General features: G+C 36.3%; 1 protein-coding gene across 1 annotated transcript in view; it reads left to right on the plus strand.

Annotated features, from left to right (window-relative positions):
- The window catches only part of KCNH8 (potassium voltage-gated channel subfamily H member 8), a 173,830-nt gene that overhangs the window by 102,428 nt on the left and 52,033 nt on the right, over positions 1-19,369 (plus strand). Inside the window, exons 6-7 of the mRNA XM_065666043.1 lie at positions 2,525-2,682; positions 8,176-8,383. Coding sequence (XP_065522115.1) covers positions 2,525-2,682; positions 8,176-8,383 — 366 coding nt within the window. The remainder of the gene's footprint in view (positions 1-2,524; positions 2,683-8,175; positions 8,384-19,369) is intronic.

Genomic DNA, 19,369 nt, shown 5'->3' on the forward strand with positions numbered 1-19,369 from the left:
AAACATATCTTTTGATTTTGCTTTCTGAGAGGTCTCTGTTCATACACGTTGACTTTTCTCATATACTGAATGAAAAATGCAAGATAAAAGGTACATCAGGCATTCATTCTCATGTGTGTGTATAGCTGGAAGAAAAGTTCTCAGGCCACAGAAACTGACTACACAACCAAGAGCAGATAAATTTACTATTGCTACTAATAATCCTACTACTACCCACTTTTTAGTTCTAACTTGATTTGCACTAAAACCAAGTTACAATGCTAGCACTGTGTTCATTTAGTTTTAACAATGAAAATAAATATATTTTATATAAGATTTCCAATATAATGAAAAAAAAATTGAGGTATGCTTAATTATTAGGACTCCATAGCTTGCTTTATTTCCAGGAATGTGCTGAATTTGAGCAAGTTTGCATAGCTCATAGGAGACTAGCTTTGCAGAAAGAAAATATCTGCATCCAAAGAGAAAATAAATCCCTTGAATAGTCTGAAATTATGCAATACTTAAATTCTGAGTTTAGATATTGTCTTCCTGTACTTTCATCTGGCTGGTGGGCAAGAAGCTGAATTTCACTTACAGGTGCTTCTATTTGGCATTTCTACCTCGCCTTTCCTAGAAGCTGTAGGAAACATCTTTTTGGGCAGCAAAAACTTCCCAAACATCTGCATGCTCCCTGTTGCACATGATGCAGATTCAGCCCCCAGCAGCTGCTGCTGCACCACCTTCCTACGATAACAGCACATAGAAGAAGCATCTGAAGGTGTATCTTCTTGTGCATCATCTAACAGACAGAAAGGAGTCAGTGCTGCATTGCTGCCATATACAGAGGCAAAGGGCACAGGGAGTGCTGTTCACTCCTTTTAACACTTAATTGTAGGCCACCTAGACTACAAAGAACACAGCTGGCAAGTCTACTACACACTGGACTAGCATGTAGAAAGCTGCCTCTCATAACTTGCATATTAAAGTCCACTGGCTATCAGGAGAAGGCCATCAACCTGCAGGTGTTGTTTTGTTATTTTTTTAACCAGACCCCTGACACCTGGGGTCACTGCTTGCTCTTTTCTGAGATGCTCTTCAACATGAGGCATTACAATTTGCAAGGCAGCAGACTAATTATCTTGCAGTAAAACACCAGCCTTGATGGTTGGCTGCACTCTTTTCTGACATTATAAAAAGTTATCCAAGTAGTTCTCACTAATGTTAGTAGAATGGGTACGTAGCTTCAGGACAGATTATAGTCTTTGTCTTGTAGGACGTGAAAATAATTGAGACTGTTGTCAAGACCTGTGCTTTTTTTTGAGTGTTAATGTATTTTGGCAAGACATGTCAAAAGCATATCTCATATTGAAAGACACTTACCCTGGAATGTGTAGGAACACACAAAATGCACAAGCCACCAAGCAATTCATATCACTTTTGTGACCTCCACCATAGCCCCAGAGCAAATTTTTTCAAATGAGTTCAGCATTTTCCTGTTGATAAACAAATGGTTATCCTGGAGGATGACATTTGTGCTCTGTGCTGGACAGCTATTGCTAAAAGAAAGTTTCAATTGCACCTTTTAAATAAAGCAATTAATGATTTTTTAATCTTAAAACAAACATAAATAAGTTTTATACACAGCAATCATACCCTCATTTTTCATTAAGAAAATCATCCTCATGGCCCTCCTCTGGACTTGTTCCAACAGTTCCATGTCCTCAACATAAAAAAGGACATGGAACTGTTGGAACAAATCCAGAGGAGGGCCACAAGGATGATCAGGGGACTGGAGCCCCTCCCGTATGAAGACAGGCTGAGGAAGTTGGGGCTGTTCAGTCTGGAGAAGAGAAGGCTGCGTGAAGACCTCATAGCAGCCTTCCAGTATCTGAAGAGGGGCTATAGGGATGCTGGAGATAGACTATTCATTAGGGCCTATAGTGATAGAACAAGGGGTAATGGGTTAAAACTTAAACAGGGGAAGTTTAGATTGGATATAAGAAAGAAATTCTTTCCTGTTAGGGTGGTGAGGCACTGGAATGGGTTGCCCAAGGAGGTTCCGAATGCTCCATCCCTGGCAGTGTTCAAGGCCAGGTTGGATGAAGCCTTGGGTGGCATGGTTTAGTGTGAGGTGTCTTGCCCATGGCAGGGGGGGTTGGAACTAGATCTTAAGGTCCTTTCCAACCCTAAGGATTCTATGATTCTAAAATACCACTATTTGGAGCTGTTTAAAGAGCAATGTAATTAGTTTGGTTTTGGTTGGTTGGTTTGTTTTTAATTCATGTTCCCTTTGAAATCAATGAGTTTCAAATATTCCAAGCATTCTTTTCACTCCTTACAAAGAACGGCTTAGTAAACCAATTGGCTTAACTCTCCATATGTGGGTCTTTTACTGTCATATTTTATTTGTTTCCATACATGACTCTTCACCTGCCTTTTGCCGTGCATGAGAAAAACAATCAGTGTTATGGTGGATTCCTGGTGTTATCCCCAGGAATCAAGAAATCTCTGTCTCTGATTCTGTTCATTCTTTGTCAAGCAGATATTATTTTAAATTTCCGAACAACATATGTCAGCAAGTCTGGCCAAGTTATATTTGAAGCAAGATCTATTTGTATCCACTACGTGACTACCTGGTTTATCATTGATTTAATTGCTGCACTTCCTTTTGATCTTCTTTATGCTTTCAACGTCACTGTGGTAAGTACCAACCTGTCTTTATTCTTCTTCAAGAGTGGTTTGTTGTGTTTTTTTTCCAGATCTGGAGACTTAAACTGAATAAACTGAAATTACTTGTCTTTTTCAGCTTTGTGGTGTATAGTTTTCACATCAGATGCTGAAGAGAGGAATACAATGTAATTGTACACATTGTTTACAAATATTACAAGATTGGATGTCAAAGTGGCCATTCATTATAATGAAAAATACATATAAAGATTTTAATTTTATTATCTAAGGATAATTGATGACCAGTGCACCTACTTTGGCTTCCCTTCCACTTACTGTATTCAAATACAATTCTCTATGGCTTTTGCACTCTTATGCTGCATGTATTCAATCAATTTTTCAAGACTTGTAAATTGTTACTGCGCTCAAGTAAATCATTGTTATGGTCAGTAAAGTCAGCATTCTTTACGCAGCAGGGAATCCTTTTTCTCTTTACCTGTGAGCATTCTACTGCAAAAATTACAGCTTGATCACTAATTTCTGTGTGTTCTAACACCTATTACTTAGAATTGTCATTAACTTGGTTATAATTTTATCGTTTTGGGGAATATAATGACAAAATGTTTCACATGCTTTGAGAAATCTGTGGATCTAATGACTGGTGATGTCACGATTGTGTTGGGTTACATTTCTATAAGTTTAATTATGCTATGACGAAGGTTTTTTTTCTGATAGCTTTGTTAGATTTAGTGGAGTAAGAATTTAAGCAAAAAAGCAAAAAAACCCAGAGAAAACCCAAACACTCCTTCTCCCGCTGAATAAAAAATTTAATTTTGGAAAAAAATAGTGTCAGTTTTCTCGATTTTGTGACTTTTTCATGTTAAGACTCTTAGGTTTTTAAGCTGTCCAGTTTCTAATTCTTAGAGTTTTGATCTTTTGTAAACAGATGCACTCAATCTCATTTTCATTAAACATGAGTTTAATGTGTACATAGATGATAGGATAGACATATCAGAAAAACAAAACCCAGAAAAACACTAGATGAAGTCTCCCATGTAAGGTATCATATTTGATTTTATTACTTAGTTCCATTTCTTTCGACGATCTCTATGTTCACTCCATTTGTTCCATTAAGAGCCATCAATCTGATGATAGCGCGGTAGCTTATAAAATCAGGCAGTTAGTAGTTCCATATTCTTCAATTATTTTTTTTTTTTTTTTATAACCAGTGGTTAATCTATTTAAATACGCAACTATGTCAATTTATCCCCTACATTAAAACCAGCCACCCATAACTATGTTGATTTAACTTCTATTAAGACTCGATCTCTAAATGAATCTGGTCTGATTTTTTCCTTCTATTGGGAAGACCACTATGCTTTCTGTACTGAATTCTGGGAAACGAAAGTATTATCCAATAATATTTTTTTACAGTTAAAATGTCACAGTATTATGTCACAAATAAAATGTCGCAATCACTACTATAATATGATTAATACACATCTCACCTATTGTACTTTAAAACTTTTTTCCTTGTTAAGATCACTAATATGGTGACTAGGAATATCCTGAAATGTTGAGATGTCCCTCCGTTGGTAGTGGATCCTTAACGAGATGAGTGATGATAGATTAAGTCCTAACACTGAACCCCAAGTAATTAAGGATATATAGCAATGTTGATCTCAGAAGTAACATTGACTGACAGACATAGCTCCAATGAGTTAAATGAAAGTTCTTCAAGAATTTAATACCTTGTTAAAAGTTTTTGCAAGGTCAAATCTGCTTCCTTCATTTGCTTGCCCAAATTTGTTAGCTAGCTGCTGTGTGGTAAAGACATAGTAGAGAGTCAAGGGCCAACAGTCTCTTCCTTCTGGGGACTGAGAGCAAATCCAGAATCTGGAAGTCTGCACACTGCATTCTTCCCAGAAAACTTGGTCATTTTGTTCTCTGTATGATTCCTTGCTGGATGGGAACACATGTATTTCCAATTGTGGCAAGACATGGCAATTGTTAATATAATCCTCAAGACAACGATGACTATCAACTGTCTTGAGAGCTGGGGGGAGGTGTTAATCACATTCCACTGTTTTCAAACTTTATGATTTAATAAGCCATTTCCTCATGTCTGTTCTCAGATTTTCTCTCCATCGACTCTCAGATGTTGCCTCAACAGAACGGTGAGAAGGGGCATCAGGGGGCATCTCACACCTTTGCTGTTCAGGCCCTGACACAAAGGCCAAACTTTTAGGGATTCTCTAAATTCTGCAAGCTATAGGTACAGTGCCATGTATACCTATGTATGTATGGCACATAAAAGTCATCCTCTGGTTAGTGACTTATGTAGTTAAGAGTGCATGAAAAAGGTGTGGTTTCTTGCCATACTTATTGATATTTATAAAAAAAAAAAAAAAGGAACTGTATGAGTTGGCTCTACTGCCTTTGCAGGGATTCTGCCCTACCTCTAAATGGGTGACTCTTTGGAGGTCAGAGACCACAGGCATATTCCTGCTTAACTTCAGTGCCTGATGAGACCACAGCTCCTACTATCTTTGTGTTCATCTGACAGAAAGCATCCCTTGGTGTGTGGAAATGTGATGTACAGTGCTGCCAAAGTAAAAATCAGGCCATTAAGTACTAGTTATAATGATTGAATATGCTCCTCTCTGAGTAACTATTGGTGTTTATAGAGCAAGAATATAATTTTTTTGAGGAAAACCAACAAATCGAGCAGAAAAAGAGGATTAAAGATCCCTGCCACTAGTCATTTCTTAGAGTGTATCCATGTTTCCTTACTAATTCATTTTGCTATAAGAGATGATTCTTTCAAGTAGAAAAAATCATCACTATTCTGTAGTAACTTAGCTTCTCAGTATTTCTAAGCACACTGCTGTGATTGAGTTTGTGTTAGTTTTAGATAAAATTCTGTCTCTGTCATTTTGACAGAAAAAGGTTAACCTAGCTAGTCTAAAACAATTAACTAAATGGAAAATTTAGATGGTATGTATCTCTGGGCAAAGAAAAATCTACGCAAGCACAAGTATGAGTGCTGACTCCTTAATTTGTCTTTTTAAACCTGTAACACAATACAAGAAGAGTGTTTGGCATGAATGAGGAAATTCAGTGCAACTACATATCATTAATTACATCTCTGTTCAAATTGATGCAGAAACTATTTTGAAAAGAGGAGGCCTTTAAGCCTTCAGATGAAACATGTATCTGCATCAAGACGAATATTATGATATCTGATTAGCTCTTTTTTATATCTGTTTTTTTTTTAACTACTTAACAAAAATAAGCAGAAAGTAGTCACAAGTGATCACTGGCAGGACACACAGTAACAGCCCTTTTGAAATTTCTTATTTGTCAGAATCTAATAAAAAATAATTTCTCCTAAGTTATAATTATTTGTCTGTGATGTGGTAAAATGTAGGCACTTATATAAAGATGAAAGCTCTAATGTGAAGCCAATAGCAAATATACAATTATTATGTATGCAGTCATGTTCATATATTACTAAAACACCTTGAAGAGCCAGCCATGATCAGCCATGAATAGAGACCCCTTTATGTTAAAAGTGCAACAGAACCATGTTGGTTCAAACATGCTGATGAGAGAGAAGGAGACTTTCAGAAATTAATTGCCGCAGAAAAGGAGGCAGTTGTAATGGCATGGCATTCAATTAAAATAATTATATTTTAATAGTTATACGATCGGTTTAATACAAACATGGCAATTCATTCAAATATTTTACAGCTTTCTGCACAAGCTTGCAGATATTCTTGTGCTTAAGGCTACAGCCATAACTAATTTCAGTGATTTATTGTCAATGACATAAAATGAATATAAGAAATGTAAGAAGAGAAGACCTTGTAATTTTTTGTGTGCTCTAATGTCAACTCTTATCCCTGACATCAGTGAACTTCAAAGTATGTTGAATAAGTGTCATGGTTTTGTTGATTTTTTCCCTGCTATCTACATGAGAAAGAAACTTTAAAAAATAATGAACTAACAGGCAGTAAATGAAGAAGGTTGTGGGAGAATTACTTACACATTTTCAGAACTGTGGTAGGAAGAAAAAATATTTGTGGAATTTTTGTTTTCCTTTTTACAGGTTTTCCACCTACTTAATTCCTGAGACTGGATTAAAATCAATGAATTGTTAAGTCTTTATGAATAAACCTAAAGTACCCAACATTATAGAATTTATCACTCAAGCTGGACATAGCTGTTATGCACCTATAAAATCAAGATTTCAGATTATTAGTTATGGTAACAGAAACTCTTATTTTCGGATTATTCTGGATTAGCAAAAGCAAGAGGATGTTGATAAAGCTTTTAGAATTTCTTTTCAGAGAGCTTGTTACTGTGTCCTGGAAAGACTGTGGGATGACATATCAAGTTTGAGGTTATTTTTCTATCTGATGTGTGTATCCTGACTCAGACAGATACATCATAGGCATTAATCCTAATGTCTAATTAATTAAGAAGGGGGGAAAAAGTGCCTAATGTTAATGAAAATTATGCCTATTTAATTTAAAAAAAAATAAATGAAAAATATTTGGAGTAGTAATCTTCATATTGCTTGCTAACTCTACCCAACATCTGAAACATAAGCCAAATATATTGCATGCCAAATTGGGAGCTGTGCACACTGGTGTGGATATAGATTGGAGGATGCTTTGGAGGGGATGGGGTCATGCACATACTGCTCACTTTGTGCATTGCTGAATTTCCTCTGAGGCCAGAACCCATAAACTTAATAAACTAATGTACACTTAGGGTGCTGAGCAGATTAGGTGCTGCTTTTGCCACATATACTTGAAAGGCAATAATATTTTAGGTAAGGAATTTAAGAACTAGGATTAGAAGTTTTAATACAAGCTTTTATGGGTTCCAGTTTACTATAGAGCAGTAAAATATGCTCAGGCTTCTGAACACAGGCTTAAATCTGAAGAACAAATCCAAGTCTTCTTCACTTCTCTACTTCCTTGTTCTGCAAAATACCTGCTATATGTTATTGCCTCTTCCAGGCTTAATTATGAAGCTGGTTTCGTCTCATACATAGTTGAGCTAGGCCTACTACTTGGCTGTAAGCAGAAACTGAAAATCATTGTGTGTCTGAAGATGTTTATGTTGTGGTTTCATGTGGGAATCAAATGAACATTGGTCAGTTCATTTTTCTCATGTCATATGTCTTTTCTAGAGAAAGATCCAGAGAAGGATCTATTTTTATGTAAATACAGATTTTTAAGTTAAATATGAAAGGAGGCCGCATGAAAAATAAGTCAAAAGATCTCCTAGTATTTCAAGTTTGTAATCAGGAATCGTAAAAATATATGTACACAGCAAAAATAAACACTTTTTTTAGCATGTTCTTTGCTATTCTCTGCTGTCTTAAGATTTGGTCTGAGCAGCTATGTGACTGAATGAAGAGTGGACAAACATTCATAGAGATTTAAAAGATAAGTTTCCTTTCATTGAAACAAATGAACTGCTGACAAGTTGTTTTCTCTCCCTGTTCTCTAGGTTTCCCTTGTCCACCTCCTAAAGACAGTGCGGTTATTACGCCTCTTGCGTCTCCTTCAGAAGTTGGATCGTTATTCCCAGCACAGCACAATTGTTCTCACACTTCTCATGTCCATGTTTGCCTTGCTTGCTCACTGGATGGCCTGCATTTGGTATGTCATAGGGAAAAGGGAGATGGAACAGAATAATCCCCTTACCTGGGACATAGGTAAGGTCTTCTTTCCACTGTATATATGTGTACACATGTGTATTTATGCATATATATATATATTAAAATATAAAACCACAGGTATAAGTCAATATACCCTTTTTTTTTTAATCTTATGCAATTATTTAGTGCTGTTTGTAGAGAAGCTGTAGAGATTGGTGCTCTGAATTTCAGGTCAATCTGAAAAAGAGGGTTAAAATGAAAATAAATGGGGAAAGTAAAAAACAACGAGATTTTTAAAAGTGATACAATGTTTGGGAAATTGAGGATCTGGGTAGAAAAGGGCTATGTAGAAGACTATGTAGAAGACCTGATGTGAGAGTTCATCCTGTTTGTGCAAATTAGGCATATTCTTCAACAGAGTGTGATGATTATTCCTTATTATACATTGAAACAGATAGGCCCTGATAAGCCTTCAAGCTAAAAACTCCCTTCAGGTATATTGTTTAGCTGGTTTACAGGCTTTGCTTTTTCACACAGAAGGTGTTTATCAGTGGAGGCATGGTTTTGGAATGCTTGGTTTTAATCCAATGTTTAGTTTCTACCCCAGCCTTCATTCTGATTGCATTGAGTTCCAGATTTGAAGCTTTTCCATTATTGTTTAAGGGGTTTTATTATTATTTCTAAAAGTTGTACCCGTGTGCAATGGTACAGTGGGGTAAAAATATCAAGCATCCTTTTTTCTCCCTTTTCTTTCTTGTTCCTTATATTCTATGTTTTTAATTCTACTTGTGTTTACCTTTAGCCTAAATCTATTACATGTTCAGTGAAGCAGGAGACGAAACAAGGCCAGTGATAAAATTAACTTGAAAGGGGAAGTCCTGCTAGTTTTCTTTCTGCTGTTAAGATACCAAATATGCAATTATAAAACGTGAATAATTTAAAATATGCAAGTTATCTGTGAGAGGTAAATAATGAATACGTGTCTCTTTCATAAACAAAGAGTATCTAAACATAAGGCTGAGTTTCCCAAAAAAGAAAATTATTTGATGGGGGGAATAATGCAAACACCTGTGACCAAAGGCTCAGTGATGTGCATCCAAACTGCAGTATGCCGTATTCTTATCTCCTTTCATTTCTTTCTTCTGTCTTAACCCCATAATCATGTATCTAAATATCTTCTAATAACAGTAAATATGAAGGGAAAAAGACAAAATTGTTAAAGGTGTCTGACCTCAGATGAGGTGAGAATGCTAAGTCAGGAAGAGGAAAAGAAGAAAGAAAGTCCAGTAAATACAGCTCCATTCTGTCCATAGGTTACTGAACAATTTGTGGAGCCTTTTTATTTTTCTAGTTCATTGTTTATTTCTTCTTCCTTTTGTAAACCATGTCTGTGACCTGCTGTTGAACTCCTCATAGAGTGTAAACCTCTCAAAGAACAGACTTCAGCTGTAGGGAAGTATATACAAAGAAAGCACACTGTGCACAAATTGGTCAAATACTGCTAACAAAAAACCAAATCCAGATGATGATAACAATAAAAAGAAAAGTCTCTTTTGTGGGAAGTAATTATGAAAACACATCGTCATTTTATGTAAGCTGCAACTGATAGTCAATTTCAAAGCATTCATTGCAGCCCCAATAATAAGGATGGGCTTCAGCCATGCTCCCCAGATGGGGTGGCTGGCCGTACTTTCCATGCAGCCTGTCTCTCTCCCTTTTGCCTGAGTAAGGGTCACTTTGGAAAAACAGAAATTCTCCTTATATCCCCTGGGGGGATCCCCCTCTTGGCATTTACTGCTATGAAAACATTAACTTTCACCCCTCAGTTCTGTCCTCTCTTGGGCAACGGCACCAATAAGTGAATGACCTCACAACTTCATCAGAATCAATCCCAGTTTAACTGGAACAGAGCCATTTCACAGAAGTCCCATTTGCATTTCAACAAAGACTGTTAAGATCTGGGTTATCACACACCGATTAATCTTCTGTGGACAGTTGCAGGAAATGCATTTCCTTGTTAGATGGGTCAGGGCACTTCTTAGTGGTGTGTACTCTTAGACTTTAAAATCCCACCTGGCAAAGAGCTTCTCTGTTGAGCTTAGAGTCTGATTTTCTTTTAGTTTGGAGATCGGTTTTAAGGTTTTGTTGGTTTTAGGGTTTGGGCTTTTTTTTCCTACAAATTTTGGTTTTGCATTTTTGCCTAGAAAGATGTTCTCTAAAATATCTAGATGCTCTGAATGTATATGACTGTAACTGCAATGACTTCTAAAAAGCTCCTACAGATATTAGCTCAGTGGTTGTCAAAATAGTTGTTTCTCTAAGTTAAATATTTAATGACTTTGGGGATTTGTTTGGAGTGGGTGGTGTTGTATGTCTTTTTTAAAGGAAAGAGTTTTAAAATGTTCGAGTATTAAAAATTGGGGTTGAGAGCTCAGAAAACTCCAGATACCTGCCATGAAGCCATTATTTTGCAAAAATCACTTCTGTTTAAGCTTATATGTCACATATATGAGCAGAAAAACAAAAATATGTAATTTCTTCAGTGCAGATTCTGTTGCTCTCCACATGCAAAGTACTTGCTCATGAAACATGTTGAAGTTACATCTTGGCCCTTCATGCTCTATAATTTTTGCTACTCTGGTGACAGACAGCTATGCGTGGGTCGCCTTTCTTTTCACCTTAAGAAAACTTCAAATGACCAATCCGCTACACTTCACAGCATCCATGTAGGTGATACGTTGAGGGGCGAACAGCAGGTGTGATTTAGCAGATGAATGATTAAGCAAAGTAAAATGAGATCTGGAGATCATAATAAATCACAAATTTATGTGCAGATAATGCACACAGGAGAAATCTTGCTTGAGGTATAATAAAAATAGTGTTATTGTAAGACACTGAGGCTATTCTATTCTCCTATAAGAAGGCCTCAACTGGAAAATTTTGTACAGTTTTGAAGAGCATGTAAAAGATATATTACTGTAAGCAAAGCAGTAGAATATGATCCTTAGTCTTTTATTTACAGGTTTTAATTTTTAAACTGTAAATTTTATTACATTAATGTAAAAACTGGAGGCCCAAGTTCTCATCAATAGAACTTACACAAAGTTCATTGCAGGCATTAGCAGGCTTTCTGATTGGCAGCATTAAAAATACAATATAAAAAATAGAATGCTATACTTCGGTATTAAAAGGAATGTGCCTCCCCTTTGGAAAGTATGCTTATTCTTCACTGGATTGTCTCAGGTGGCATCCGCCTAAAAAATTCATGCCCTAAGTATGGATATTGCAGTGCATGCAATAGGTGGAATACAGGGATGGGTTTGCTCTAAGAAATGAAAACTATGTCTGGTATGAAAAGATTTCTTTGCTTTTTATGTTTTCTTCTATTTTGTGTGGGAAAGGCGAAGGAAGAAAAAAAGCTTTCAACAACCTCCTTACTCCATTTAGTGCTTCTTCAGAAAGCCTGCAGCACAGATTTCAAGACCAAGGTTTTGCTAACCCTTAAAGCAAACATTTAAAGCTGCAGTACTGTTAAAATAATACTTTGGACCTTGCTCTGCCATCAGACATGCACCATAGCCCAGATCTCACAACACTGACTTCAGTGGGAGCAGCATTTGTTTCTGTGTATCTGTTTCTCTGGCTAATTTAAGCAAATGAGGTGCTTAATTTTCATTTGGATTGGGGCAATGGGAGTGATAAAGTTCTCCCTGTGAAAATACCCAGGCCAAAAAGTATATTTGCTTTGTTCTTGCTGGGCCTAATTGTAAGCCTTTGTTTCTTTTTTTGTCATTCAGGCAATATTATCATTACAAATAATATAAAACCATGGTTACATTCACAATTTTAGCCACGTGATTGTACAATGAGAAAGATGTAGTGTCTGTGAATATTATTCACAAACTCTCATGACATGGTGGCATCAGGACATATGCCAGTGTAGTATAACGTTAAAATCTGTATCTCTTGCTTAACTCTAGTATTGTTGTTTTAACAGATTACATGAGGTATTTGGAAGATATGCAGTATGGGCACTGATTTCAGGTGCTAGAAACCTTTACCTCATCAAATTCTACATCTTAGGAAACAGTTGTTCTGTGTGCAGCAGCTTAACTTTAATGTCTGATAAAAACATGACTCGTGGACTAGTCATTCCACCCACCTGAGACAGCAGTATGGTCCTTGTCTTGTTTCCCTGCTAACTTTTTCAGATCCTTCTCTGTTACATTCCGTCTTGTTCTTTTCATTTGTTCCCATTGGTGAAACAGATGTTTCACTGAGATGTGGCACGATTTTCAGCAACCTGTAAAAATAAGATTAACTTTCTGTTAGCTGACATGGGCTAGGGGATAGACTGTGTTGAGGTTACTGGCTGATCTTACCAGTCCACTTCCACTGACTTCAATACCTTTGCTCTCTTTTCTACGGATTTAACTGGTAACAGATTTAGGCATAGGCTTTTTATTCGCTGTCTGCTGTTTTGAATTAATATATACTAAGCTATTCACCTTTAAGTTCTTATCAAACATGAGAACTTTTCGATCTGTTTTTATGGGCAACAGATAATGTGAAAATGTTTCCTGTTGCTAAAGGTGTTAATTCTGTGAGAACCATACGAGCTGCTGAAACTTAGCTATCTTGAAGAGGAGTGAGGAGATTAGGAGAAAGAAGGCCAGGAGTCAGTATGCTGGCTTCCTTAGAGAGTCAAAGCTGCCATGCGTAGTCTGTGTAATTGTCTCAAAAAAAAATCCTTCTTGTCCACCAGAAATTCAGCTGCAACTTTTTACTAGTCCACCCACTGTAACTCTTACAACATTCTGACTATGGAGGAGTTAGTATCAAAGCAAAACTAAAACAAACCCCAAACACGCCAACTTATGTTTTTGTAGAAGATAAATTGTGTTTGAGAGCAGCTTTAAAATGAGGACTGTAGAGGGTATTATTTAGCTATTTAAATCTTTGTTTCAATAAACTACCTTTACTCTCAGATTTTATTTTTATAATATACAGCACTTCTGAAAACAAGAATTCAATTATGACTGAACCACTATACTTTCACATACTCCGCAATACAAAACTTCCCCCCAGCTTCGTTTGACACACACTTGCAGTCACACCCTTTAAAGAGACTTGTCTGCCTGACTCCCAGTGAAGGATTTATACTCTGAAATAGCTCTCAGAGCACGCATCTCATTCTGGACAAGCAGCTTGGGGTTGTCTCTGTTTAGCACACAGATACGAATTAGGTTTTTCTGGTGAAAAACAAACCAGAAGCCATTGATTTCTTCTGTCCAAAGAAGCAGAGTGAGGCATTGTTACTGAGTTTCACTTGTTTTCAACCCAGGGGCTCAGGCACAGAAACCTGTGTCTAAGGCGTGGAAGACAAAAGTACAAGGCAAATCCCTTGAAAAGAGCACCTTATCCTGGTCTATAAGTTACTTCACTCAGCATTTTTTCCTGGTCTTCTCTCTGCCTTGAGCTCTGGTTCTTTTTTCCTTTCTCATACTGATGTGATTTTAACATAGGGATGTCCAATGCCTGAGTCTTTCACTAGGGTCTCCAGTGTCCAGGTGAAGCTAGAGATGAAGGCTTGGAATCTCCAAGGCTGAAGAGAACAGAGGTCTGAAGTCTTTTATGTTCCTTTTTACCACTGAGGTATTAAGTGAATTATGTCTGGTTTGATCACTTCTGTCAAGGGTGGGAACAGCAGTTCAGATTTTTTTTCTTGCATTGATAGAACGAAGTGGATCCTGTTCACTGCCAGAAAGAGCAGTTGTAAATTTCCAAAGTTCTTGGCCAAGAAAACTGTATTTTATTATAAAATACTGGTCAAGTTTCACCACTCCAAACACACACTTCCATCAGAATTTATGAATACTTAGAGGGGAGGAAAGAATTTCATGCTGACTGAATACTAAAAGACATAATTCACTAGCCTTGACCAATTGCTCTTTCCAATCTGTCATCTCTGTGTCTGAATGTTTGATTCTAATTTCTTTTTCAGTCTGTGTCATTTACAGTTTTTTTTAATTTTTGTCATTAGCAATAACAGAACATGTTACTTTGAAACTATGGTCCTTTCTGGTATTTAAGAAGCAACTTCAAGATATAAAATTAAAAAACAAATGTATATAGTTGTGTCATGCAGGAGCGCTGACGTCTTAAATTTAGTTAAATGAATTATAATGCTCTGTTGACCAGGAGAAATTGAAGGTCCATTGTTGTGTGGAATATACATACCTGTATATTAACTTATTTTGTATGTCAAGGGGAGCAGGGCTGAAGGTTCACTTCTGATTAATATATGAAGGCAATGCTGATGGGTGCCATTCTTGTGAAGTATTTGGGGGTGTCAGTATCTAAGAGACTCAGCCAAATAGTCTGAGTTATTTCTTGCAGTGCTTACATAAAATAATTAGCCCCTGAACTGTCATACATGAATAATAAATGAGAATAAACTAGACAACCAAAACAATTATTTTGAAGCTATGAAAGTTTTCAAAGCACACATTTCACAAGCACCACTTGTTTGTAGAAAGGATTACCTTGTGCATCCTTTGAAAAAGACAAGGGCATACCACAGTACTGGAGAATTTCACAGGGATAAAAGCAGTTTTATACAAAGAACTAAGAAACTTCTCTTTCAACTAAAACAATTGAAACAAAAATTTTAAACCACAGGAGAATATCTTACGCTAGAAAGCTTCTAAAGAGTTTCAATGTTTTCTTAATCCTTTTTAAGTTTTACTCTTCCGTAAAAGTAACACTTTCATTGCACACACAATGTGTATATTTTCTGTTAGTTAATGCTTGAGGCTCCCATTTTCTAACCTCGCAAGAACTAAAACAGATAAATTCATTAAAATCATAAAGAGATTAGAGTGAATAAATGTACTTATTTATTCCAAAACAACCGAAAAATATGTGGTTTAAAGTGTGCTGGATACATTACCTGAATGATTAAAACAATTCTAATGTAGAATATTTTATATAAGGCCCAATTTGGAGAAGCTTATAGTGTGAAATATTTATAAAAGAAAACTTAATTCTTTAATCTGATTGGGTTACACGTTTGAATAAGTGTAACTAGGAAGTGAAAGCTCTTCTAGTTTTATAAAAGGAAACCCTATTTGCAGATAGTTATGCACAGATTTTAGTACAATCCTAGAAAAGTCACATAGGTTTTCACTCATTTGTCAGTCTGTTAGAATAGACACAGAGAAAGCTAACAGCTACAAGGGGGTTTTATATGCACAGGTATAATCAGCTGTATATGTGCTGGAAGCATGTGTGGCGTCCTTTCAGCACGTGGTAAAGATCTACACTTAAAAATAAAGGTTTCATAAAGACTTAACTGAAAACTTGGCCTTTAGGTGTAAAACATACTTGCTAGGAAAGGTTTTCTTTATTAACATCCACTCTTTCAGACCCGTGTATAACAGACCTTGGTAGGATTTAAAATACAATTTAATTTGTTTAATTTTAAAAATATCCATAGAAATAAAATTTGTGAAAATAATCCAATTTTGTGTTTGAAAGCCCAAACCATATTTTTGTGATGGAGCTGTGACAAACTAGAGTGCAGTTTGTTGAACTGAACTGAGACATTTCTCTTGTGTTTACTTTAACATTAATTTGTATTTCAACTGCTTTAGGTCTTAGTAGGTTTTATTCTGACATTCTTCCATTCTCTTTTCTATAGGCTCAGTTCCTTGATTAAACTATACTTTGTTGTACACACTGTACTTTGCCTTCTGACTGAACCATTTTAGCAATCACAAAATACCCCATGACTAACATGACCTGTTGGATTTACAGCTCAGAAAAAATAGGGATGAAAGTACCTTATGAAAGGGAGTGTGAGGTTTTTATGTGGTTATTAATACATTTCCAAGATTTTGTACCTAGGACAAAAATTTTAGACAATTTTTAAGTGAAAACTAAAAATCTGGTGTATGGATGAAGCCCCTGAGATTTGACAAAGTGAAAAGTGTCCTGCTGTGTCTAACTGCAGATTACCTACATATCGTTCATTAATTCCACAAAGCAGTTTTTATCTCAGTGGAAAAGCTGTAGCTGGACCAATTTCTGCAGCTGTAATAGAAATTCTCAATGCCACATGTAGGGGAAAATCTGCTCAGTATCCACCCTATAAGAAAGAATAGTCCCAAGAGGTAAAATAACACCATGATCTTTCCATATGGCTTCTGTAATGGAAATACCATAGAATATAATTTATTGAAAGTTGCAAATATTGTGTGTCAATTAGAATTTATGTCAGTCTTTAACCCTTAACTGATATACTTTGAATCCTAGAAATGTTGGCTGTAGGGAACCTCTGATATTTATATAGTCCAGCCACCTAGCTGAAGCAGGGTTATCACCTCACCAGCAATAAATGGGGTCAGACACAGCTTACACCATCCAGGTCCTGAAAACTAGCAGGGCTGGAGATGTCTCGATCTATGTGGTTAGTTTGTTCTGGGATTACACTACCCTCTTTGGAGAGCTTTGTGCCAGTTTGCTAAAATATCAGTGTCTATTCCATACAGGTGTAATAGGAAGTTTTGTTAGGATTTCACAGAAATTTCTACTTCTGGCATGGCTTGGCTGTTCAAATGACAATATTTAAATTCAGTTTAAACCCACAAAGCCTTTGCTATGTATTTTGAAATCTTTTCAGCAGCTGCTAAAATATTTGATTGGACTGCCTCTTTCAGCCTCATCATATAGGTGAAGATCTTGGGTTATTAGAATGCCATATTGCATTCCACAGACATCCTATAACAACTAAAATTGCTTTTCTTTTCTTCTGTAGCACATTCATGCCCTACATTTTTTAATCTAGAAATGTCCTTTGTGTACATTCCTATTTTATATTTTTCCTTTTTCCTACCCTTTAACAGAGCAAGCACTTGATAAAAGAAGGGCTTTCCTACTACCAGAACAGAAAATAATTTCCATATAAAAATGAAGGAATTATTCAATACTTTCTTCTATTCAGACTTTCTTCCGTTCTTGGAAAATATTCATGTTTCTTTTGTACTTTCAGGTGACAGAGAGTGCTTAAAGTTAACTAGTAACTACTTTCAGCAAAAGAAACCAATGTGGGGCTGTGAGAGCATGTCATGACTTTCTACAGTTTTACACAGACCAGATTCTGTAAAAGTAATTATACATAATTATTCTAAATTATTTTCCATTGTCAGATCTAAGGTAGCTATAGATAAAAATGCTAGTGCTTAGGATTTCCTTGTGTCATGCACTTCAGAAAGACCTGTCAGATCTGCAGACACAGATGTTTTGTTTCAGAACTTCCATAACTTTAAAAACATCATACTTCCATTAACATGCCAGCTTTCTTCTTTACTTTTTATTCCTTTTTTTACATCAAGACTTCATTACGTTGCAAATTCTTGTTTTGCTATTATGTTAAGACATAATTGGGAGTAAAATATCCCCTGCTGTTGATTTTACCCTCACAAAAGTCAAATATGTTTGGATCTCAGATTCCTCGATTCCTATGACACATAAAAAAAATATTGAAAAATGTTACTTAGGTTTTACATTCAAAGATTGGAAAGTTAAGACAAGGCCAGATCAAATGAAGTGCTAATGCTGTTTATTGTACTGCTACCTGACTGGGGGCAGCATCCTGTTCCAGCAAGCAGCACAAATGCAGACAAAAAGACTTAGTATTGAGAAATCTATGAAGAAAGCAAGGAGAAGATTGCAGTGAGTGTTAGTATTCTTAGCTGTTGTCTAGCTAGCATGGATGTTATTACTTTAGAACACAAGGAGAAATGGATGTCATGTGGACTGCAACAGGCAACACTGACCTTAATTGAACTCTCTACTGTCATACCATCTATCCCCTGCGTGATTATGCAAGGTTGTCACATGAAAACTAACATGGTTTTGTTGCAATTCTTCAATTATCCTTTCATTTGTAATTAGAACTACTGAAGAAAATTGCTTCTGTGCTGAGGCATCTACCCCTGTTTTACCAAGTTGGGAGGCTGCATTCGAACAGGTAGAAGCTGCTTAAAATTCTCTTGATTGCCAGAGTGGAGGAGACGGCAGAAGAGGGGAAGGTATTAACTATCAGGGGCCACTTATTGAATTAGTCATCTTTGAGAATCAGAGAGGACTCTTATAGAAGAGTCTACAAGTAAACATCCCCACTCTTGCAGATTGCTTGTGGTTACACAGGCAGTATGAAAATAGATGTAGCATATTTCACTGTTTATCTAAAAAAATATAGTCCTCTTGCTTTTGCTAATAAATCATACTCTTTCTTTACAAAATTTTTAAGGTTGTGATAACCACTGTCATTGCCCCCAGGATAATTTATTTGTAGATTCTGAGTCAATAGTGTTAGTATGCTCACTGTTAGGACTGGGAAATAGCCAGGTAAATAAATTACTGAAAGACTTTAGCCTGAGATTCTCTGATGGTGATACCTGAGCAGGTGAGAACATCAGGGCAGAAGTAAGATTAATTTACCAACTATGCCACACAGCACATGTACAGACCTAAAGCCTTGCTAACAGACTTAAAAATCTCATTCTTCAAAGCTGTGTTTTGTTTGAGTCTTTTGCGTATTTTGATACTAAAGGTTTAATTTTAATGTAATCTGTATTGTTTGGGGAGGAGGGTATTTATTTCCTTAAAAATATAGTAAGGAATCATGTGTAGTAGCTCACATCATTTTTGGTGTAATTTGGACTCCAAACATATAAAACTGAAAAGCAGGTACCTATGACTTTAGCTGACACCATAAAAAAAAGTCATTGCTATTAATCCTATTACAACACCACCTGAGATCTTAGTTATGGGTCAAGACCCTCTTGTCTCTTTTGCTGAATTAACACAGGATAAAAATGTTGCTCTTACCCAAAAGAATATTACACTCCAAATATAAGAAAAGCTCTAGCAGATGGGTACAGATTGATGGAACACAGGAAAGCAAAGAGGGCATAGACAGATGTGCTCTTTACACTGAATGGACTAGAAGTGCTAAAGTTTCTGATTCCAAGCTTA

Source organism: Lathamus discolor, chromosome 2, assembly GCF_037157495.1.
Source record: "Lathamus discolor isolate bLatDis1 chromosome 2, bLatDis1.hap1, whole genome shotgun sequence".
Taxonomy (NCBI): domain Eukaryota; kingdom Metazoa; phylum Chordata; class Aves; order Psittaciformes; family Psittacidae; genus Lathamus; species Lathamus discolor.